Consider the following 19789-nt stretch of genomic DNA (forward strand, 5'->3'; position numbering starts at 1 on the left):
TGTGCTAGAAAGAGATCTCCTGACAACAAAGGTCGGTTGCTTAGGACTGGAAAGACTTGCAGTTTCACTGCCAAGCATGAACAGCACATTCGACATTGTTGGACGTTCACTTGGGTCCTCTTGCACACACAAGAGTCCAACATTAACACACCTCATGAATTCACTTGCATTGCAAGTCTCACTTAATGTTACGTCCATCAGATCCAATTCCGTGTTTTCTTTCCACATTTTCCATGCCTGTAACCATTAAGAAGAAGAAAGTAAAGTCCTAGAGCAGAATTGACCAATAAAAATGGGGGTAGTAGCAGGTTCAATAACGACATTATGTAATACTCACATAACCTAAAAGGCTCAATGCTTGTTCTGACTTGTAAAATCCTGTGTTCTTTTTTCCAGTGATAATCTCGAGCACAACAACACCAAAACTGAATACATCAGACTTGATTGAGAAAGTCCCTTCTAATGCATACTCTGGAGACATGTATCCACTGCAAAGCAACAATTGTCTATAAATATCAGTGGATTTAGAGATTATAGTTAGGTGATGTATTTTCCTGTATAAAATGCAAATTAATTTAAATGATCCTTCTGTATGAACTTACTAGGTCCCAACCACTCTGGTTGTACTCCCCTCAGTTTCCTTGCCTCCAAAAATCCTTGCCAACCCGAAGTCAGAAATTTTGGGGTTCAACTCTTCATCTAGTAGAACATTGCTTGTTTTCAAGTCTCTATGGATAATCCTCAACCTAGAATCTTGATGAAGGTAAAGAAGCCCTCTAGCAATTCCCAATATGATGTTAAAGCGCATCTCCCAGTCAAGTAGCACGCATAATGTTCGATCTTGAAAGGTTCCATACAAGATTTGAGAGAAAAATTTAGTAACCATCTTAAGTTATTTCTTTGTTAAGATATAACATTTACCATAAAATGATTTGCTAAATTTTGGATGGAGAGACTAACCAAATATGAACGAGTCTAAGCTTTTGTTAGGCATATATTCATAAAGTAATATTTTTTCATCTCCTGCAATACAGTAGCCTAAAAGTCTAACGAGATTCCGATGTTGAAGTTTGGCAATCAACAAAACCTCATTCTTGAACTCTTCCAAGCCTTGCCCTGAACCACTTGAGAGCCTCTTTATAGCAATGTATTGTCCTCCAGGAAATTTACCCTGTAAGAAAAATTCCACACAAGAATCATCCGATCTTTGGTCATAAATTTGCTAGAAAAAACTAGCCAAGTGAGTATTAAGTGAATTTTCTTACCTTATAAACAGGGCCAAACCCTCCTTGTCCAAGTTTATTTGCTTCTGAAAAGTTATCTGTAGCAGCCAGTATGCCTTTGAAGGAAAAAAATGGTACATCTATGCCTTTCTTATCTTCTTCTCTGAATTGGCAAGAATGTATCAAATCTTTAATGTGTCTTTCATTGTCATACATCTGAACTGCAATATTTCCTTGAATGTTTCCTCTGTTTCCTAATTTAAAAGATAATTTATATCAAATCACGTGCTACGATCATGTGGAAGAACCAATATGTTTTCATTGAGTGTATTGAGTCGTCATTTTGAATAATTGTGGTCATCGACTTGTCAATGTGCTCAATAATTACCTTAACTATTGGTCACCCTTTTCCTTCCGAAATTGTACATACAACAAGCAGCGCACCCGATAATGATAGTACTTGCAAGAATCCCCAAGAAGACAACATAAAGCTTCTCTGTTTCTAAAGATCCTTTAGATTGTGCAGGGGGGCTATCTTCTGTAACTTCTACAGTAAAAGGAGCAACAATACACGAGAAAATAGCATCATAGTAATAATGAAAGAAAATACTGTTAGAGTTAGTGACCCGAATTCTTATTGACCCGACCCGAAAAGCTCGCGGTGCGACCCATTTGGTGAAACTAATTTTGGAGAAAAATTTGGGGCTCTGTGGTGGAAGCGGAGGTCTTGGGCCGATAGGCCCGAGACCGTAGTGACAATTTAGGGAGACTTTGATTTACAGTAATAAAACCCTAAAATTGGAGGACGTGAAAGCTTCTTTATATTCTAAGGAGTTGTTTGATAAGTAGTTGACCAGCAGTTCAGATAACAATAATTTTGGGAGTTCCGGAGGAGAGGGTTTGATTATTAGAGGTAGAACATCATCTAGAGATCAAAATAACAATGGTGGTGGTCGGCCAAGATCGAAGTCAAGGTTCAGAAACCTTATTTGTCACTACTGTAAGAAAAAAGGGCACATCAAAACTGAATGTCGTAAGCTTCAGAATAAAAATAATGAAAAGAGTAAGGAACATGCCGAAGCCAGTGTCGCACATGAGGAAATTGAAGATAGAGATGTTTATTCAGTGACTGAGGATAGTTCGGGCAAGCAGGGATGGATTTTGGATTCAACCTGTTCGTTTCACATCTGTCTCCATAGGGATTGGTTCTCTTCTTATGTTCCGGTGGATAAAGGTGTTGTGCTGATGAGAGATGATCATCCTTGCTGTGTCATCGGCATTGGAACTGTAAGGGTGAAGATGCATGATGGAATTATCATAACACTATCTGAGGTACGTCACGTTCCAGATATGTCTAAAAATTTAATTTCTTTATCTGCTTTGGACAAGTCTGGTTGTTCTTTTTCTGGTGGAGGTGGAGTTTTGAGGGTTCTGAAGGGTGCTTTGGTGGTGATGAAAGCTAGCCTGGTTGGTACATTATACAGGCTACAGGGTTCTGTGGTAATGGGGTCGGCTGCTGTTTCAGTGTCCATGTCAGATTCGGATGTTACTCGTTTGTGGCATATGAGATTGGGCCATATGAGTGAGAAAGGTTTGGCGATGTTGAGCAAACGGAGTTTGCTTGGTGATCGGAGTATCTCGAAGTTGGAGTTTTGTGAACATTGTGTGTTTGGGAAGTAGAAGAGAGTTAGCTTCAGTACTGGAATTCACAAAACCAAAGGTACTCTAGACTACATTCATTCAGATCTTTGGGGACCTGCACGTACTGCTTCTAAGGGTGGTGGCAGATATATGTTGACCTTCATTGATGATTTCTCCAGGAAGGTCTGGGTATATTTCTTGAAGCACAAGAATGACGTATTTGCTATCTTCAAGCAATGGAAAGCTTTGGTAGAGAAGCAGACGGAAAGAAGGGTGAAGCGCCTTCGTACAGATAATGGATTGGAGTTCTGTGATGGTGTTTTCAATGAGTTTTGTAGAAATGAAGGGATTGTTAGACATCTCACAGTTAGAGGAACTCCGCAGCAAAATGGTGTGGCTGAGCGGATGAACAGAACTCTTATGGAGAAAGTGCGATGCATGTTGTCGAATTCTGGGTTAGCACAGGAATTTTGGGCAGAAGCAGCTGCTACAGCTTGCTACTTGGTGAATCGTTGTCCATCGGCAGCAATCGATTGCAAGACTCCTGAAGAGGTATGGTCTGGAAAACCTGCTAATTATTTAGATTTGAAGGTGTTTGGATGCCCTGCCTATGTTCATGTTAATGATGGTAAGCTTGAGCCTAGATCGAAGAAGGGCATATTTCTTGGTTACCCGCAGGGTGTAAAAGGATACAGAGTTTGGCTTCCTGATCCAAAGTCATCTAAGGTTGTGATTAGCAGGGATGTTGTGTTTGATGAGATGGCAATGCTGCATCCGAAAAAGGAGCTCGTTGTTTCAGACAGTATGCCAAAGCAGGTGGAGTTTAGGGTGGAGGAAGTAACTACTTCACAGAATGGTTCAGTTTCAGGCCCATTTGAGACACCCACTCATCTGGAAGAAGAGAGAATTAAGGAGGTGCAGGAGCATTCGATTGCCAAGGATAGACCTCGCAGGGAGATCAAGAAGCCCTCTAGTTTAGTTGACTATGTCACTTTTGCTTGTGTTGCAGCACAGGAGATCGAGAGTCCCAGTGATCCTTGCAACTATTATGAAGCCATTTCATGTGAGGATTCTGCAAAGTGGTTAATTGCTATGCAGGAAGAGGTGGAGTCGCTTCATAAGAACCACACTTGGGAGTTGGCATTACCTCCAGAGGGTAAGAAGATTGTGGGATGCAAGTGGGTCTACAAAAAGAAAGAAGGCATTCCTGGTGTTGAAGATGCGAGGTACAAAGCACGTTTAGTAGCGAAGGGGTATTCACAGGTACAGGGAGTTGATTTTAATGATATATTTTCCCCTGTCATTAAACATACTTCTATTCGTGCTTTGTTAGCGCTAGTTGCTATGCATGATTTAGAGTTGGAGCAACTAGATGTGAAGACCGCTTTCTTGCATGGTGAGCTTGAGGAGACAATTTATATGCAGCAACCCGAAGGTTTCGAGGTTGAAGGAAAAGAGGATCATGTGTGTTTGTTGAAAAGGTCCTTGTATGGTTTGAAGCAATCCCCTCGTCAGTGGTACAAGCGGTTTGATGGGTTTATGGTTAGCCATGGCTATTCTAGAAGCCAATATGATAGCTGTGTGTATTTTAGGAAGTTGGAAGATGGCTCATTTATCTATTTGTTGCTTTATGTTGATGATATGCTGATAGTGGCCAAGAAGAAATCCGATATCAACAGATTGAAAGCAGAATTGAGTGGTGAATTTGAGATGAAAGATTTGGGAGCGGCAAAGAAGATTCTTGGTATGGAGATTGAGAGAGATAGATCTGCAGGTAAACTTTTCTTGACTCAAAGATCTTTTGTTGAGAAAGTTCTGGAGCGTTTTGGAATGAAGAACGCTAAACCTGTAAGTACTCCATTAGCTACTCATTTTAGATTGTCTGCTGATATGTCACCACAGTCGGATAGAGATATTGAGTATATGTCACATGTTCCTTATTCTAGTGCTGTTGGTAGTTTGATGTATGCTATGGTGTGTACCCGTCCTGACATTGCACATGCTGTTAGTGTTGTGAGCCGGTATATGACTAATCCTGGCAAACAACACTGGCAAGCTGTCAAGTGATTCTAAGGTACTTGAGAGGCACTACTAACACTTATTTAGAGTTTGGTGGAAGTAAGGAGGGTGTAAGTGGATATGTTGATGCAGATTTTGCTGGGGACCTTGATAGAAGGAGGTCCACTACTGGTTATGTATTTACTCTTGGAGATACTTCTATCAGTTGGAAGTCTGTTTTGCAAGCAACAGTTGCACTATCAACTACAGAAGCTGAATATATGGCTATAGCTGAAGCGGTGAAAGAAGCTATTTGGTTAAGGGCATTGATAGGTGAGTTGAGCTCTGAGCAGGAGAGTACGGTCATCAATTGTGATAGTCAGAGTGCTATCTATCTCACTAAGGATCAGATGTTTCACGAGAGGACAAAACATATAGATGTTCGGTATCATTTTGTACGTGATGTTATTGCTCGTGGAGATATTGTTGTCAGCAAGGTGAGTACTCATGATAATCCTGCTGACATGATGACCAAGGCACTTCCAGTAGCCAAGTTTGAGCATTGCTTGGACTTGGTTGGTGTTTGTTGTTGAGCTTTGCCTTTAGGGGCTTTTGTGGAAGAGGATGGCAACTTTTATCGAAGATTGGAGTTTTGTATGTTTTTTCATTCCTTATATGGAATTCGTGTCAAGGTGGAGATTGTTAGAGTTAGTGACCCGAATTCTTGTTGACCTGACCCGAAAAGCTCGCGGTGCGACCCATTTGGTGAAACTAATTTTGGAGAAAATTTTGGGGCTCAGTGGTGGAAGCGGAGGTCTCGGGCCGATAGGCCCGATACCGTATCACGAGATTTAGGGGTTTTTTAGGGTTTTGCAGCGCCCCCGCGGTACAGACCTGTTCAATTTTAGGGTTTCTTCTGTACTATATATTTTTGGTTTTCGGCTGTAATTTGGGGTTTTTTAGGGTATCACGAGATTTAGCTCACATTTGTACCAATTTTTCGATATTGGATTTGCTTTTCCCTGCCCGTGGTTTTTCCCGTCAAGGGTTTCCACGTAAATAGTGTGTTTGTTCTTCGCTTTCTTTGTTTCCGTTGCTAGTTATTTTTCTCCCAATTCCGTAACAAATATAAATATACGAATTATGATATCCTCACCTGAAGGTGAAGTACAATTGAAGTTCATAGGATCCCATTTGAATGACGCATTGCATTGACAACTACCAATTTTATCTCCTGTTGTGTTGCAATGAGAATTCGGAAAATCGGAGCAGCTGATGGATGAATTACAGAGTGGTGGTTCTGGCTCTTCCCACTGGATTTCTAGTTCTTGTAAATTACTTGTTTTGCTAAACACAAGGCCTGGAATAGAATTCATCCGTTGATTATTGGAGCAATTACTAATTACATTGAACACTTGGGATTTGTTGAGATGCAGAATATTTTTCATTGTATCAATATTTCCACAACTTTGTTCCTCATCAATATGGATGGAGAATATCCGTCGCTCTCTATTGATGTTTGTGATTCTGTAAGCGTCATTATTGGGTGTAACATAGGAAACTTGCCCAGCAGTGTCGTTACAACGAAAACTGTAGTACTTAGGATCACCACAATTTGATTCAGTACTCAATGGATAGGGGATTATGTTAGTGCCACAAATCCCACAATCCCTTTTTGTCAGTTCTGCAAAATTAAAATGTGCACGTGAAAACCACATAATCAAACAAATTCAATGGAGGTTTTTTAGTTTTTACGACTTGTAATCTGTCGCTAATCCTGTGATAGTGGCTTAAACTTGTGTTATTTCTAAAATAAGGCCATCAACAAGCCTGATTTTGAGTTGTACTCAATTTGGGTTGTACAAATATCAAATTCTAACATGCTTGATGGTCATTGATTGGTGAATTTCAGGAATCTAGCAAAAGAAATTTTTACCTGTATCAGACTTCACCGCACGAACATTGATTTGCTGACCATCATCATACTCTTGAATATTAATGGGTTCTCGTGACCAAATCCAACATTTTTGTTCATTGCTTTTGGTGCTAGACCCGTATGCATATGCATCACAATAACAATCGTCAATGCAATTCTTCTTGCAGTCTTTTGCATTGTCTATATCAATCCCAACACCTCCTTTCACCATATCAATAAAACTGAAGAAATTGTCATCGTTACCAATATTCCCATTGCATACTGGAGTCTTTCTTACACAGCCATCTGAGAATACACTTTTGTTCCATTGACTTAATGATTTGGGCTCGAACCCAGGTAAACACTTGCAGGGGCTCATATTTTTACTATTGCAGCTACTGAAGTTCCCACAAAGATTAAAAACATCACAGTAATCACTTGGTAAATCCGACCAAAACTTAGCCCATGTCACATTGTTCAACAAAAACAATTGGATTCGACCATCATAATTCAAGATAAGTCTTGTCTTGTTATAATCAGACGGCTTGGACAAGAGATTATTGAAATTTAACTTCCCTTTCGCTGTATCATCAGAACTAAAATTCCTTTGGCCGCTGAAATTCGATAACAAGTAGGATATGGTCCGAATAATGTCATTATCACCAGATCTAAACAAATCTACATAAAGTTGGCTTTTCCAGTATATATTACCTGATCTCTCTAGGGTGTACTGGTTTTCTCTGTTTTGCTCTAGCTGGAAGGTGAATTCCCCTGTTCCTGGGTCAATTGGATCTCTCCATGAAATCAACCTCATGTGCTTTTTCATCCTCATACCAGGAAGAAATGTATGAGTCGGATTATCAAAGCTTTGCCAAACAACTTCATCTTTCTCACTCAAAACCAGGTTCCCAGAATCCATGAGCGTCGCTTTCATGCTTGAAGAAGCTAAGATTCCTTTAACTCTGGATGACCAATACTCACTAGCAGTACTGTTGCTGCTACTTTCATCTAACAGCTTGAGCTGTCCATCTTTTGCAAGGACCAAAATTCCAGTTTTACTGGACAGAGGTTTGTTCCGATTGGCAACCCAAACAACTTCTCGTTGTTTAATATTTTTGTCATTATACCAAATGCCCACATATCTCCTGCTATCAGTATCACTGCTCCCTTCAGGGGTGAAAAATCCCAGCTGGAATTTTTCTCCAGCTGAAACTAGAATTTCATCTTCCTTGTCTCTAATGGAGCCATCATCAACCAGTATGGTATCTCTAGTATAGCAAATTGGAAATTTCAACAATAACAAGAACGTGCAAGCAAATATGGAAATGCTAAACCAAAAATGACTTGCAGACCAGGAAAATGGAGCAAGCATTGTATTTTCTGGAAAAGAAACTAATAGATTGTATGATTGAATAGTAAAGAAAACAATCTTATGGACACATTGACGAATCCCACATGAGCATGGTGGAACATTCTTCCTTTTTTTTTTTCTTTTTTTTTTTCTTTTTTTGACCGGGATGACCATATATATGGTTATGGTTTCCCACTGAAGTACATGACAAGATGACCAAGACTTTTGGCAATAAGACAGGAAAAAGCACGTTGAGCCAAAAATAGAAAAATAATAAAGAAGGCAAGAAAAATATGAATGCATGACAAAGATTTATGCCCCCAAAAAAAAAATAAAAAAATAAAAAAATAAAAAGAGGTTTATCTCCACACAATCTAATAGCAATGAGGAAAAGTCAATAAAACCCAGTTGGACTTATGAACTACGAAGCAGAAGGGGAACAGCCGCGTTACAGGCCGTTGACCAAGACGACCTGTTAATGATAAGTAGGTAAAGTTTCTTTTTTTTTTTTTTTTTTTTTTTTTTTGGTTTGGGGGGAGGGGGAGGGGTTTATAATTAAGTAGAGAGTTACCTGGCCTCATGGACAAAATAATAAACAAAACTTTCAAATAAAAGATACAGATTGCGTTTTGTAATGGTTTGATTATTTTTTAACTGTTTTCTTTTAAACTACAATGAAATAATTTTATCTTATCAAAGTTATAGAGAAATTTAAAATAGTTTCAATTAATAGTTTTTATGAGTTTCTTAACAATTAGGAACTAGACGTTGAATACCACCATCGGATGGGAAGCTTGATCATATATACGAAACTATAACATATACATATATATATCACCACCATGATGGTTTTATCATAAATCTAAAAGACATAGATGGATTCATCACTCAAAGTTACGAAGGTATATCAATATCTATTCTTCTAACTTTTATATTCATAATATATATATATATATATATATTTATACTTTAGTTTACTTTTAGTTTATGTACATCAAAATGTAGAAGAATTTCATTTTATTTTTTTAATGCCATCATCCATTAAACCTTGATTTTAACTTCTTCTTCTTTTTTGGGTTAATATTACTTACACATAATAATTTTTTTAAAAATAACTTGCACATAATAATTAGACCCAAAAAAAAAAAAAAAAAAAAAAAAACATAGTTCCCATAATTGCTTGGTTTTTCATATTAAAACTGATACCATTGAAAATTAGTGGCGCATGCAGAGACTAGCACCTAGTCTTTCCTTGTTGAATGGCATGCAATTGTTGAATCGAGATGAGCAATTTTATTTTTCCTTCTCGATTTATGAATTGATATAGGTGCCATTGGCATTGGGTATCTCACACCTAACCTGGGCACTGCAGATATCTCAGGGAAAAACTGTAATACGAGAAATATTTAAAAGAACTATATACAGCAAGACAAACTTGCATGCCCAGATTCAGTGAATGAATTGAAGCACTTGAATCATGTATTAAACGCTAATTCAGTCTACATGATTATGAGTTTTAAGTTCAATCTTATAAATTTACCTTAGGTGACTTGTTAACTGAGAGAATTTGTAGAAATAAAGATTAAACAATAAAAAATAAAAAATAAAAACTAAGGAAACTCTTAGAAAAAAGAAAGATTCATATCTTTATCTGAAAATTACACGGTGGAAATTATTAAGCAATTATTAAGCCATAAAGTGATTATTAGAAACTTTATGAAGGCCTTTCAATTCAATGGAATTTACCGGATGGGATTCGTTATTCATGCCGATCAATGTTTCAACAAAGTTCATACTTTCTTTCTTCAACATGATGCTCTCATTGTGGTGCAGCGTTGATGGTGCCATTTTAGAAACCACTACATGCGCCGAGTTTGCTACTTCCTAAAAAATAATGTGATAATTGAAAATATTGAACAATAAAGTTGAAAATCCAAATTGACAGGCTCCTTACTATGTCCGAGAGGCTAGGGAGACAGACTTGAAATCTGTTGGGCCTTGCCCACTCATGTTGGAACCCCCTCTGTCGGCCCATTTTATTCGTTAAAAAACATCACGTCCACTTCAACCTAAAAGCGAGAGACCAAAAAAAAACAAAAAAAAAACAAAAGTAATGTTTATCACTCAACTTCAATGATTAAAATAAAATCATGCTACTTTTTAACACTATTTCAAAAAAAAAAATATTTTTTTGGTTTTAATTTTTTACTATTCACACTGAAAAAAAATGAAACACATCAAGATTTAGCCAAGGATCACCTCTCCTTATTTATTTTTTTTTTTTAAATAAACATCACCTCTCTTTTTCTCTCTTTAGGGTCTTTTAGCCATTATATAATGTACCGTTATCAAATTCCTTCCACCGAAAAAAACAAATATATATATATATATATATATCCACGTAACAAAAAGTTTGGTGTCACTCTTTTTCTTTCAATTTAAGTTCTTTGCCTTATTTTTCTAGTTAGAAAATCCATGAATGACCAACCAACAATCATTTCAACTACAAGTTAAAACTCCAAATGACATGTTATCCTAAGGGTCCGCTTTTATGATATTTTATTAGATTTAACAGTCATAAAACAGTCAAATTATAGAAATATAAACGTTGCCATGGAATTTATATATATATATATATATATTAAAATAATAATAATAATAAAAAAGTGTAACATAAATTTTTTTTCTAACGATTCTACTTTTTCTCATCAACACCAAAGCTTCCATTAGGAGTAAAGAATCCCAGTTCATCTTCCTCCGGCGGAAACAAGAGTCTGCACTGTACATAATCCGATGTTCATGTAATGATGCTTGTTCTTCGACCCATCATGTTTCTGTTACTATTACCAAAATAGCTGCAAATTTTTCTTGTTTTAAACAATAGTTAGCAAAAACTGGCAACCTGGCACAGATGTAATCACATTAATTATTAACAATTTAAACCCGGATTAAGTATCACTATTGTTGCTTTTGTAGAAAAGAGTTAATACCAGTTCTGCAGCAATACACAATTTCAGTGGTATTAGTTGTTTCTTGTCAATTTTCAATTATTGAATAGAAGTTGGCCTTGGTCTTCCACTACCAGGGTCAAGTCCGTTTGCACCTTAATCTCTTTATCGTGATCCTGGTATTCTTCTTGTTCTCATCTCTCTGGTTTTTAGAGAGGATAAAAGAACAAAATAAAAATCCAATGCACAGGATTTGACATTTTACATGGCGGGACTTTCACTTGGTTAAAAGTATGCTCAGATCATATATAAATGTAGAAAGTGTACATATAAATTCCAACTGTTGATAATCATTTTATCTATCCATGAACAAGATGTGGATACAACTTCTTGCATGCAATATAAATGTCCAAGTCCAATGAAAAATATAATTTCCACGTGGCTGGCGAACTCTGAGAGCCTCAGCCTCATGATTTTTTGGATCTTTTTGTCCTGGACATTAAAGGAGCTTGACTTGACTTACCATATTTCAATATTAAGTCTTGGAGCTATTTGGTATATTATTTGTATACTCTTTGATTTTTCAACTTGACATACTCAATCACTTCATGTTTTTATTTATTTATATTTTTTCAAGAGGTGTGAGTTGAGACCCATAATAAGAGCCTAATATTTTACAAACTTGACAAAATCTGATTTTCTTGTACGAACAAGAGCTTCATCTTTACAAATTAAAATACAGCCAATGTTCTATTTTTTTTTTCCCTAATTCAGACACGTATCTTATTCAACCATGAGTCAAAACAAATAATAAATAACAGCAACACCAAGGAAATGCTTTTGATTTACCATTTAAAAAAAAAAAAAAAAATGAAGCTCGAACAAGCAAACACCAATTGTGGTGACAAAACAAAACCCCTTCCGGCAAGATTTCTATCTTCCCTCTTCTATTGTAACTGTTAACTCATTAATGGCTTCTGGTTTACTAGAAGAAGCTGTGCTAGAAAGAGATCTCCTGACAACAAAGGCCGGTTGCTTAGGACTGGGAAGACTTGCAGATTCACTGCCAAGCATGAAAAGCACATTCGACATGGTGGGTCGTTCGCTTGGGTCCTCTTGCACACATAAGAGTCCAATATTAACACACCTCATGAATTCACTTTCATTGCAAGTCTCGCCCAATGCCGCATCCATCAGATTCAATGATGTGTTTTCTTTCCACATTTTCCATGCCTGCAACCATCAAGAAGAAGAAACTAAAATCTTAGTGCAGAATAGAAAGGGTAGTAGCAGGTTCAATATATAACGACATTATATAATACTCACATAACCTAGAAGGCTCAATGCTTGTTCTGACTTGTAAAATCCTGTGTTCTTTTTTCCAGTGATAATCTCAAGCACAACAACACCAAAACTGAATACATCAGATTTGATTGAGAAAAACCCCTCTAATGCATACTCTGGAGACATGTAGCCACTACATAACAGCAATAAATTATTAGTGGATTTAGGGGTTATAGTTTGGTGATGTATTTTCCTGTACAAAATGCAGACAAACTGATTATATGGTGATTCTTCTATATGAACTTACTAGGTCCCAACTACTCTGGTTGTACTCCCTTCAGTTTCTTTGCCTCCAAAAATCCTTGCCAACCCGAAGTCAGAAATTTTGGGGTTCAACTCTTCATCTAGTAGAACATTGCTTGTTTTCAAATCTCTATGGATAATCCTCAACCTAGAATCTTGGTGAAGGTAAAGAAGCCCTCTAGCAATTCCCAATATGATGTTAAAGCGCATCTCCCAGTTAAGTAGCACGCATAACGTTCGATCTTGAAAGGTTCCATGCAAAATTTGAGAGAACAATTTAGTAACCATCTTAAGTTATTTCTTAGTTAAGATAACACATTTACCATAAAATCAGTTGCTAAGTTTTGGATGGAGAGACTTACCAAATATGAACGAGTCTAAGCTTTTGTTAGGCATATATTCATAAAGTAATATTTTTTCATCTCCTGCAATACAGTAGCCTAAAAGTCTAACAAGATTCCGATGTTGAAGTTTGGCAATCAACAAAACCTCATTCTTGAACTCTACCAAGCCTTGCCCTGAACCACTTGAGAGCCTCTTTATAGCAATGTATTGCCCTCCAGGAAATTTACCCTGTAAGAAAATTCCACACAAGAATAATCCACTCCTTGGTCATAAATTTGCTAGAAAAAAGGAGCCAAGTGAGTATTAAGTGAATTTTCTTACCTTATAAACAGGGCCAAACCCTCCTTGTCCAAGTTTATTTGCTTCTGAAAAGTCATCTGTAGCAGCTAGTATGCTTTTGAAGGAAAAAAATGGTACATCTATGCCTTTCTTATCTTCTTCTCTGAATTGGCATGAATTTATCAAATCTTTGATGTGTCTTTCATTGTCATACATCTGAACTGCCATATTTCCCTGAACGCTTCCTCTGTTTTCTGATTTAAAAGGTAATTTATACCAAATCACTTATTATTCACGTGCAAGAACCAATATCTTATCATTAAGATTGTGTAAATTACATCTTCACTATGAATGCATGCGCATGTCCATGTGCTCGGTAATTACCTAGTGTATTGGCCACCCTTTTTCTTCTGAAATATAATATAGAACAAGTTGTGCACAAGATGAAAATAGCACTTCCAAGAATCCCCAAGGCAACATAAAGCATATGTCTTTGTGTTGATCCTTTAGGTTGCTTACCTTTGCCAACTTCGATAGTAAAACAAACAACAATATATGTGAGAAAATAGCATTATAATAATAGTAATAATAAAAGGCGGAAGGACAAGAGAAATTCCAGTAGACTGCGGCTCGTTTATTTTTCATTTTCATGGTGTGTCAAGAGGAGAAAGTGTTTTTTCTCAATAATTTTGTGCATATTATTGCTTCTAGTGTTCCATTGAGTCAAATTATTTCCCCACAAATAATGCAAATACAAATATATGATACCTCACCTGAAGTGCATGCGAAGTTCATAGAATCCCAACGGAATGGTGCATTGCAAAGGCACCTACTTGTTCCATTTCCTGTTGCAGTGCAATCAGAGTTTGGCAAATCGATGCAGTTGGTGGATGAATTACAGACTGGTTCTGGTGGTGGATGCCACTGGATTTTGAGTTCTTGTAAACTGGTATTTTGAAGCATAAAGTTTGGACTAGTATCTTTCAGGTCATTAGAGCATTCCTCAATTACATTAAACACTTGGGGTTGGTTGAGCTGCAGAAAGTTTGTCATTTCATCAATATTTCCACAAGTTTGTCCTTCATCGATATGGATGGAGAATATCCGTTTTTCTTTATTGATATTTGTGACTCTGTAAGTGTCATTGTTGGGTGCATCAAAGTAAACTTGCCCAGTTCTGGTGTCGCAGTGAAAATTATAGTACATGGAATCACCACAATTTGGTCTAGTACTCAGTGGATAGGGGATTATGTCAGTGCCACAAATATCACAATCTCTTTTTTTCACTACTGCAAAATTAAAATGTGAATATGAAACCCACGTAATCAAACAATCATGTAAAGGCTTTTAATTACTATACTTGTAATCTGTCTAATCCTGACTACTTAACTTGTGTCATCCTCAAACAAGGCTATCAACTGGCCTGATTTTGAGCTATGCTCAATTTGCCTTGTACATATTAAACTAACTTATCAAATTCTAACATGCTTGATGGTGATTAGTCTATTTCAGGAATAATCTAGCAAAAGAAATTTACCTATATCAGATTGCGCCGAACGGACATAGATTGTATGCCCATCATCAGCATACTGTTGAATATTAATGGGTTCATTTGACCAAATCCAGCACCTGTTTGCATTTCTTGTGGTACTATTCCCGCATGCGTATGCGTTGCAAGAACAGTCCTCAGCGCACTTGTTTTTGCAGTCTTCCGCATTGTTTACAGCAAAACCAACACCTCCTCCCATCTTCACAATCAAGTCCAAGAAGTTGTTCCCATCGCATACTTGAGTATTTCCTTCACAGCCATCTGAAAATTGTTTAGTGTTCCATCTATCCAATGATTTGGGTTTATACCCAGGTAAACACTTGCACGGAATTTTGTTTTCACTATTGCAGCTACTAAAATCCCCACAAATTCTGAAAATGTCACAGTAATCACTTGGTTTTGACCATACGTTTAACCATGAAGTTGTCCTATCGTTCCACCGAAACAATTGAATTTGACCATCATAATTCATGACAAGTCTTGTGTTACTATAATCGGAACGCTTCGACAAGTTTCTGAAATCTATCTTCTGGTTCGGCAAATCAGAACTAAAATCTTCTTTTGTTCTTCTTTGGCTGCTGAAATTTGATAACAAGTAGGACATGGTCCGGATAATGCCATCATCACCGGATCTAAACAAATCCGCATACAGTTGGCTTTTCCAATATATGTTACCTGGTGATTTCTCTATGATGTACTGGTTTTCTCTGTTTTGCTCTTGCTTGAAAGTGAATTCCCCTGCTTCTGCGTCAGATGCACTCTTCCATGAAGTCAACGTCATATTTTTATGCATTCTCATGCCAGGAAGAAATGTATGAGTGGGATTATCGAAGCTTTGCCAAACGACTCTCCACAACCCACTGATTTCATCCTTTTCACTCAAAACCAGGTTCCCAGAATCCATGAGCGTCACTTTCCTGTTTGAAGAAGGTTTTGATCCCTTGTTTCCCACTGACCAATACTCACTACTGCGGTTATTTTCATCCAATAGCTTGAGTTGTCCATCTTTGGTAAGGACCAAAATTCCACTGTTATTGGACAGAGCGTGGTCTCGATTGGCAACCCATGCAACTTCTGATTTAAATTTGTGATACTGAATTACCACATATCTCCTCTCAGTGCTTCCATCAGGGGTGAAAAAACCAAGTTGGAATCTCTCTCCCGCTGAAACTAGAACTTCCGTTCGGCTGTCACTGATGAAACCTCCCGGTAGTATGGTATCATTAGTAGTATAGCAAACTGAAAATTGCAACAACAAGAAGAATATTATGTGTACGGAAATGGAAATGGTAAACGAAAACTGACTATCAGACCACTGAGTAACCATTGTTTTTTTTTTTTTTTTTTTCTATTTTCCAGGAAATTAAAGAAACAGATGGTGCATGATGGACTAAATTAAGAACACAATGATATTATCATGACGACTGATGAATCCCACAATCATTTACATGGCCATGTTTGTTTGTTTTTTTTTTTTTTTTTTTATATATATTTTATAAATTACAAATGGAAATGGTAGGGCCATGAGGGCGATGGCTTTGTTGTTGCAACGCCACGATGACCAAGACTTTGCATGGCAAAAAGGCAAAAAATACTATGATGACCAAAAACAAAAGAATAATAAATAAGATAAGAATTAATGTGTCGCAATCTAACAGCGAAGTGGAAAGGTCAATAAACCACGCTTGACTCATGAACTACGAACCAACAAGGAAGTAGCCGCGGTGCACTGTCAATTAATAATTATAGAGAGGCTTTTTTTTTTTTTTTTTTTGGGGATTATAAATTTATAATTAAGTAGAGAAAGATAATTTGCCCCATGGACAAAATAATAAATAAAATTTCAAAATAAAACATTAAGAGTGCGTTTTGTTAAAAAAACCTCGCAAATTTGTAATAGTTGTATTCAAAAAAAATTAATAATTTGATTATTTTTTAATTGTTTTCTTTTAAAATATAATGAAATATTTTAATCTTGATTAAAGTTACAGCTAAATTTATAATAGTTTCAATTAATAGTTTTTACGTGTTTATTAACAATTAGAAACTAAAGGTTGAAGTCTCACCATCGAATAGAAGGTTTGGTCATATATGTGAAACTATAATATATATATATATATATATATATACACACATTGCATGATATGAATATGATGCCAGGAATGTTATTCTTGGTTTGAATAATCCAAGTCTCCCTATCATTCACTTGGCGATTTAAGGAGTTTTACTTGATGTTTTGAGGCTGCGACGCTAGTTTCAGGAAGTTTCTTCCGTTTGGTTCCTAGGAACTCTAACTTCTCAAACCATTTTATCTGTCATTGGTGTTTAAAAAATGGATAAATCTAGAGTAATCAAATTTTTTTATCAAAATTTTAATATCTACGGTTTGACAACTTTTAAATGCTTTATCTATCAATATATATGAGGTAATATTAATTTAACACCATGAAAAAACTACCAAATAATTTATTACCAAAATTTTGGTAAAAACATTTGATACATGTAGCATTGCTCTCCTATAGTGTTGCTTAATTTTTTATATTAAAACTAATATCATTGAAAATTTGTACTTCATGCAAAGATAATATCTAATATTTCGTCGTTGAATAACATGCAATTTTTGAATTAAGATGACAAATAGCATTTTTCTTTTCAATTTAGAAATTGATATGGGTGCTATTGACATTTGGTGTTCCAAAGCTAGTCCTGACATTGGAGATGTATAGAAAAATATTGAAAGAGATACAAAGAATATTCAAAAAAACTATATATGGCAAGATAAACTTGCCCATGGGGATGGTAACAACTTGATATCCACTTTGAATCCTCCCTGTGAATGAATTGAAGCACTTGGATCATGTATTAAACCCTAATTTAGTCCATAGAAATTTGATTTAGGTTCAATCTTATAAGTGAATAGATTGGGTGATTTTGTCAACTTAGGGAACTTCTAGAAAGAAAGATCACAAAATATTGATTTTGACTTTTTTTTTTTTTTGGTGGCTAAACCTATATATATATATATATATAAATGTAGAGAAGTTTTAGTTGCACTACCAAATAAACTCTATATAATTCCATTATAAATTTATATTTTTACCCTCATTTGAAATTATTATTTAGAATATTTACTAATTAAATATGTTTGCGTTTAGATATATAGAATTGAACATTTTAAATGTATTCAGAAATATGTAATTAAATATTTTAAATATATTTAGAACTATGCAATCAAGTGTTTTTAGATATGAACATCATAGATGTGTTTAGAAATATACTACTAAACAACTCAAATGCATTCAGAAGTATGCGATTAAACGTTTTCAAAGACAAACATCTCAAATATATTTAAAAATATATGACTAAATATCTCAAATGTGTTCAGAAGTATACGATCAAATATTTTTAAAGATGTTTATAATTTTGAGAACGAATACGCCAATGGATACATCTCTTCGTTACCTAAAAATGTTTTAACCAGAAAGAGAAATTTGTGGACTTTTTATGATCATCAATTTCTTTCAAAAATGTTGTGAAGAGTTTTTGTGGAGTGATATTTAATTTGTAAATTATTTGTGGGCAAAAAAAAAAGTGTTTTTTGACATAATTAAAGACGGTATGAATTATGGATAATTTAGCTATTAAAAATATTACATAAAATTATTTTATATTTTTATATATTATAATAGTAATGTATAAATAATGATATTATATAGAATTTTTTTAAAATTGTAACAAGAACTATTCATACAGAAAAGTTCTAGAAAATTTGGTCAAATGGGGCACTATTTAAAACATTTAAAAAAGAAAAATTCAAATTATAATTGTTCATAATAAAACAAAAAATAATTACTTATTCTTTAACACATGATTAATAATTTATATTTTCTATTTAATATAAAATAGTTCAATAATAGAAATAACATTTAAAAAGAAAAAGATTTACATATATAATATTTAAAAACCAAAACAAAATTGATATTTTTGTATAAAAAAATTATAGTAAAACATCTATAAATGAATATTCATAAAACTATTAAAAAAAATGTATTCGTTTAAAGGGATTATTTATTTATAGATAAATGAACAATTTATTAATTTATCAATAAACAAATATTTATTAATTTAAAAAATAATTTTATACTTTTTTTTTAAATAATTTTATTAACTATATAATATATATTAGTAAAAGAAAACGATCCATTAGGATTGATCAAATCTAAATTCACGGGATTTACCATTACTGAATTAACTGAGAAAGAAAAAAGAATTAATAAAGAATTTCATTATACAAAGAATCCTATTGAAGGATTCCATTGATAAATGAAAAAAAAAAAAAAAAAAAAAAAAAAAAAAAACCAAACAAACAAACAAACAAAAAGGTTGTTGAGTTGACTAATTAGTTTACCTGTATTTATAAAAAAATATGGATCAATTTATCAGTTCTTATTTCAAATATTATTTCATTTTCTTGTACATCTTGAAAAAAAAAATTTAGATGCATATTTCAAACCAAAAAAAAAAAAGCTAAATTGAAAAAAATAGAATAAAATCTATTAAATAAAATTTTCTTATTACGTATGGTAAATATTTATATATATTATTTATTTTTTATAAAATTTAATCAAATATTAATTTGTATATTCTATGAGCTTTAAAGAATTTTTTTTAAAAATTATTATCTTACGTATTTTGTGATGACTAATGTGAGCAGATGTAAGACACATTAGCAAGGTACCTGATGTTCAATTCTATATCAAATATGAAATGGAAGATGATTCAAATATGTTGATAGCTACTCTCAACATTTGGAAAAAAATTCCAAAATGAAGCGTGCTTATTATGACTACTAGTGTGGGCAGGTGCATGCGCATTGGTAGGCCATGTGGTATCAAATCCCCTATTGCTTGGGTATATGGTATAGGAGACAATTTAAATATAATGATAGTCTCT

At 34.9% G+C, this 19789-nt stretch overlaps 1 protein-coding gene across 1 annotated transcript; it reads right to left on the bottom strand.

The window, feature by feature from the left end:
* Positions 1–307: 307 nt before the first annotated feature.
* On the bottom strand, positions 308–16295 carry LOC107416934 (uncharacterized). Its single transcript, XM_060816809.1, is given in 16 exon segments — positions 308–488; positions 603–840; positions 961–1171; positions 1266–1477; positions 1509–1511; positions 1615–1770; positions 6019–6546; positions 6799–8045; positions 11993–12309; positions 12403–12553; positions 12668–12905; positions 13026–13236; positions 13330–13541; positions 13672–13815; positions 14061–14576; positions 14825–16295. Coding segments are annotated over 16 exon segments (5889 nt in total). The 5' UTR covers positions 16164–16295; the 3' UTR covers positions 308–322.
* Positions 16296–19789: the final 3494 nt, after the last annotated feature.

The sequence above is a fragment of the Ziziphus jujuba genome, chromosome 4 (assembly GCF_031755915.1).
Source record: "Ziziphus jujuba cultivar Dongzao chromosome 4, ASM3175591v1".
Classification (NCBI taxonomy): Eukaryota; Viridiplantae; Streptophyta; class Magnoliopsida; order Rosales; family Rhamnaceae; genus Ziziphus; species Ziziphus jujuba.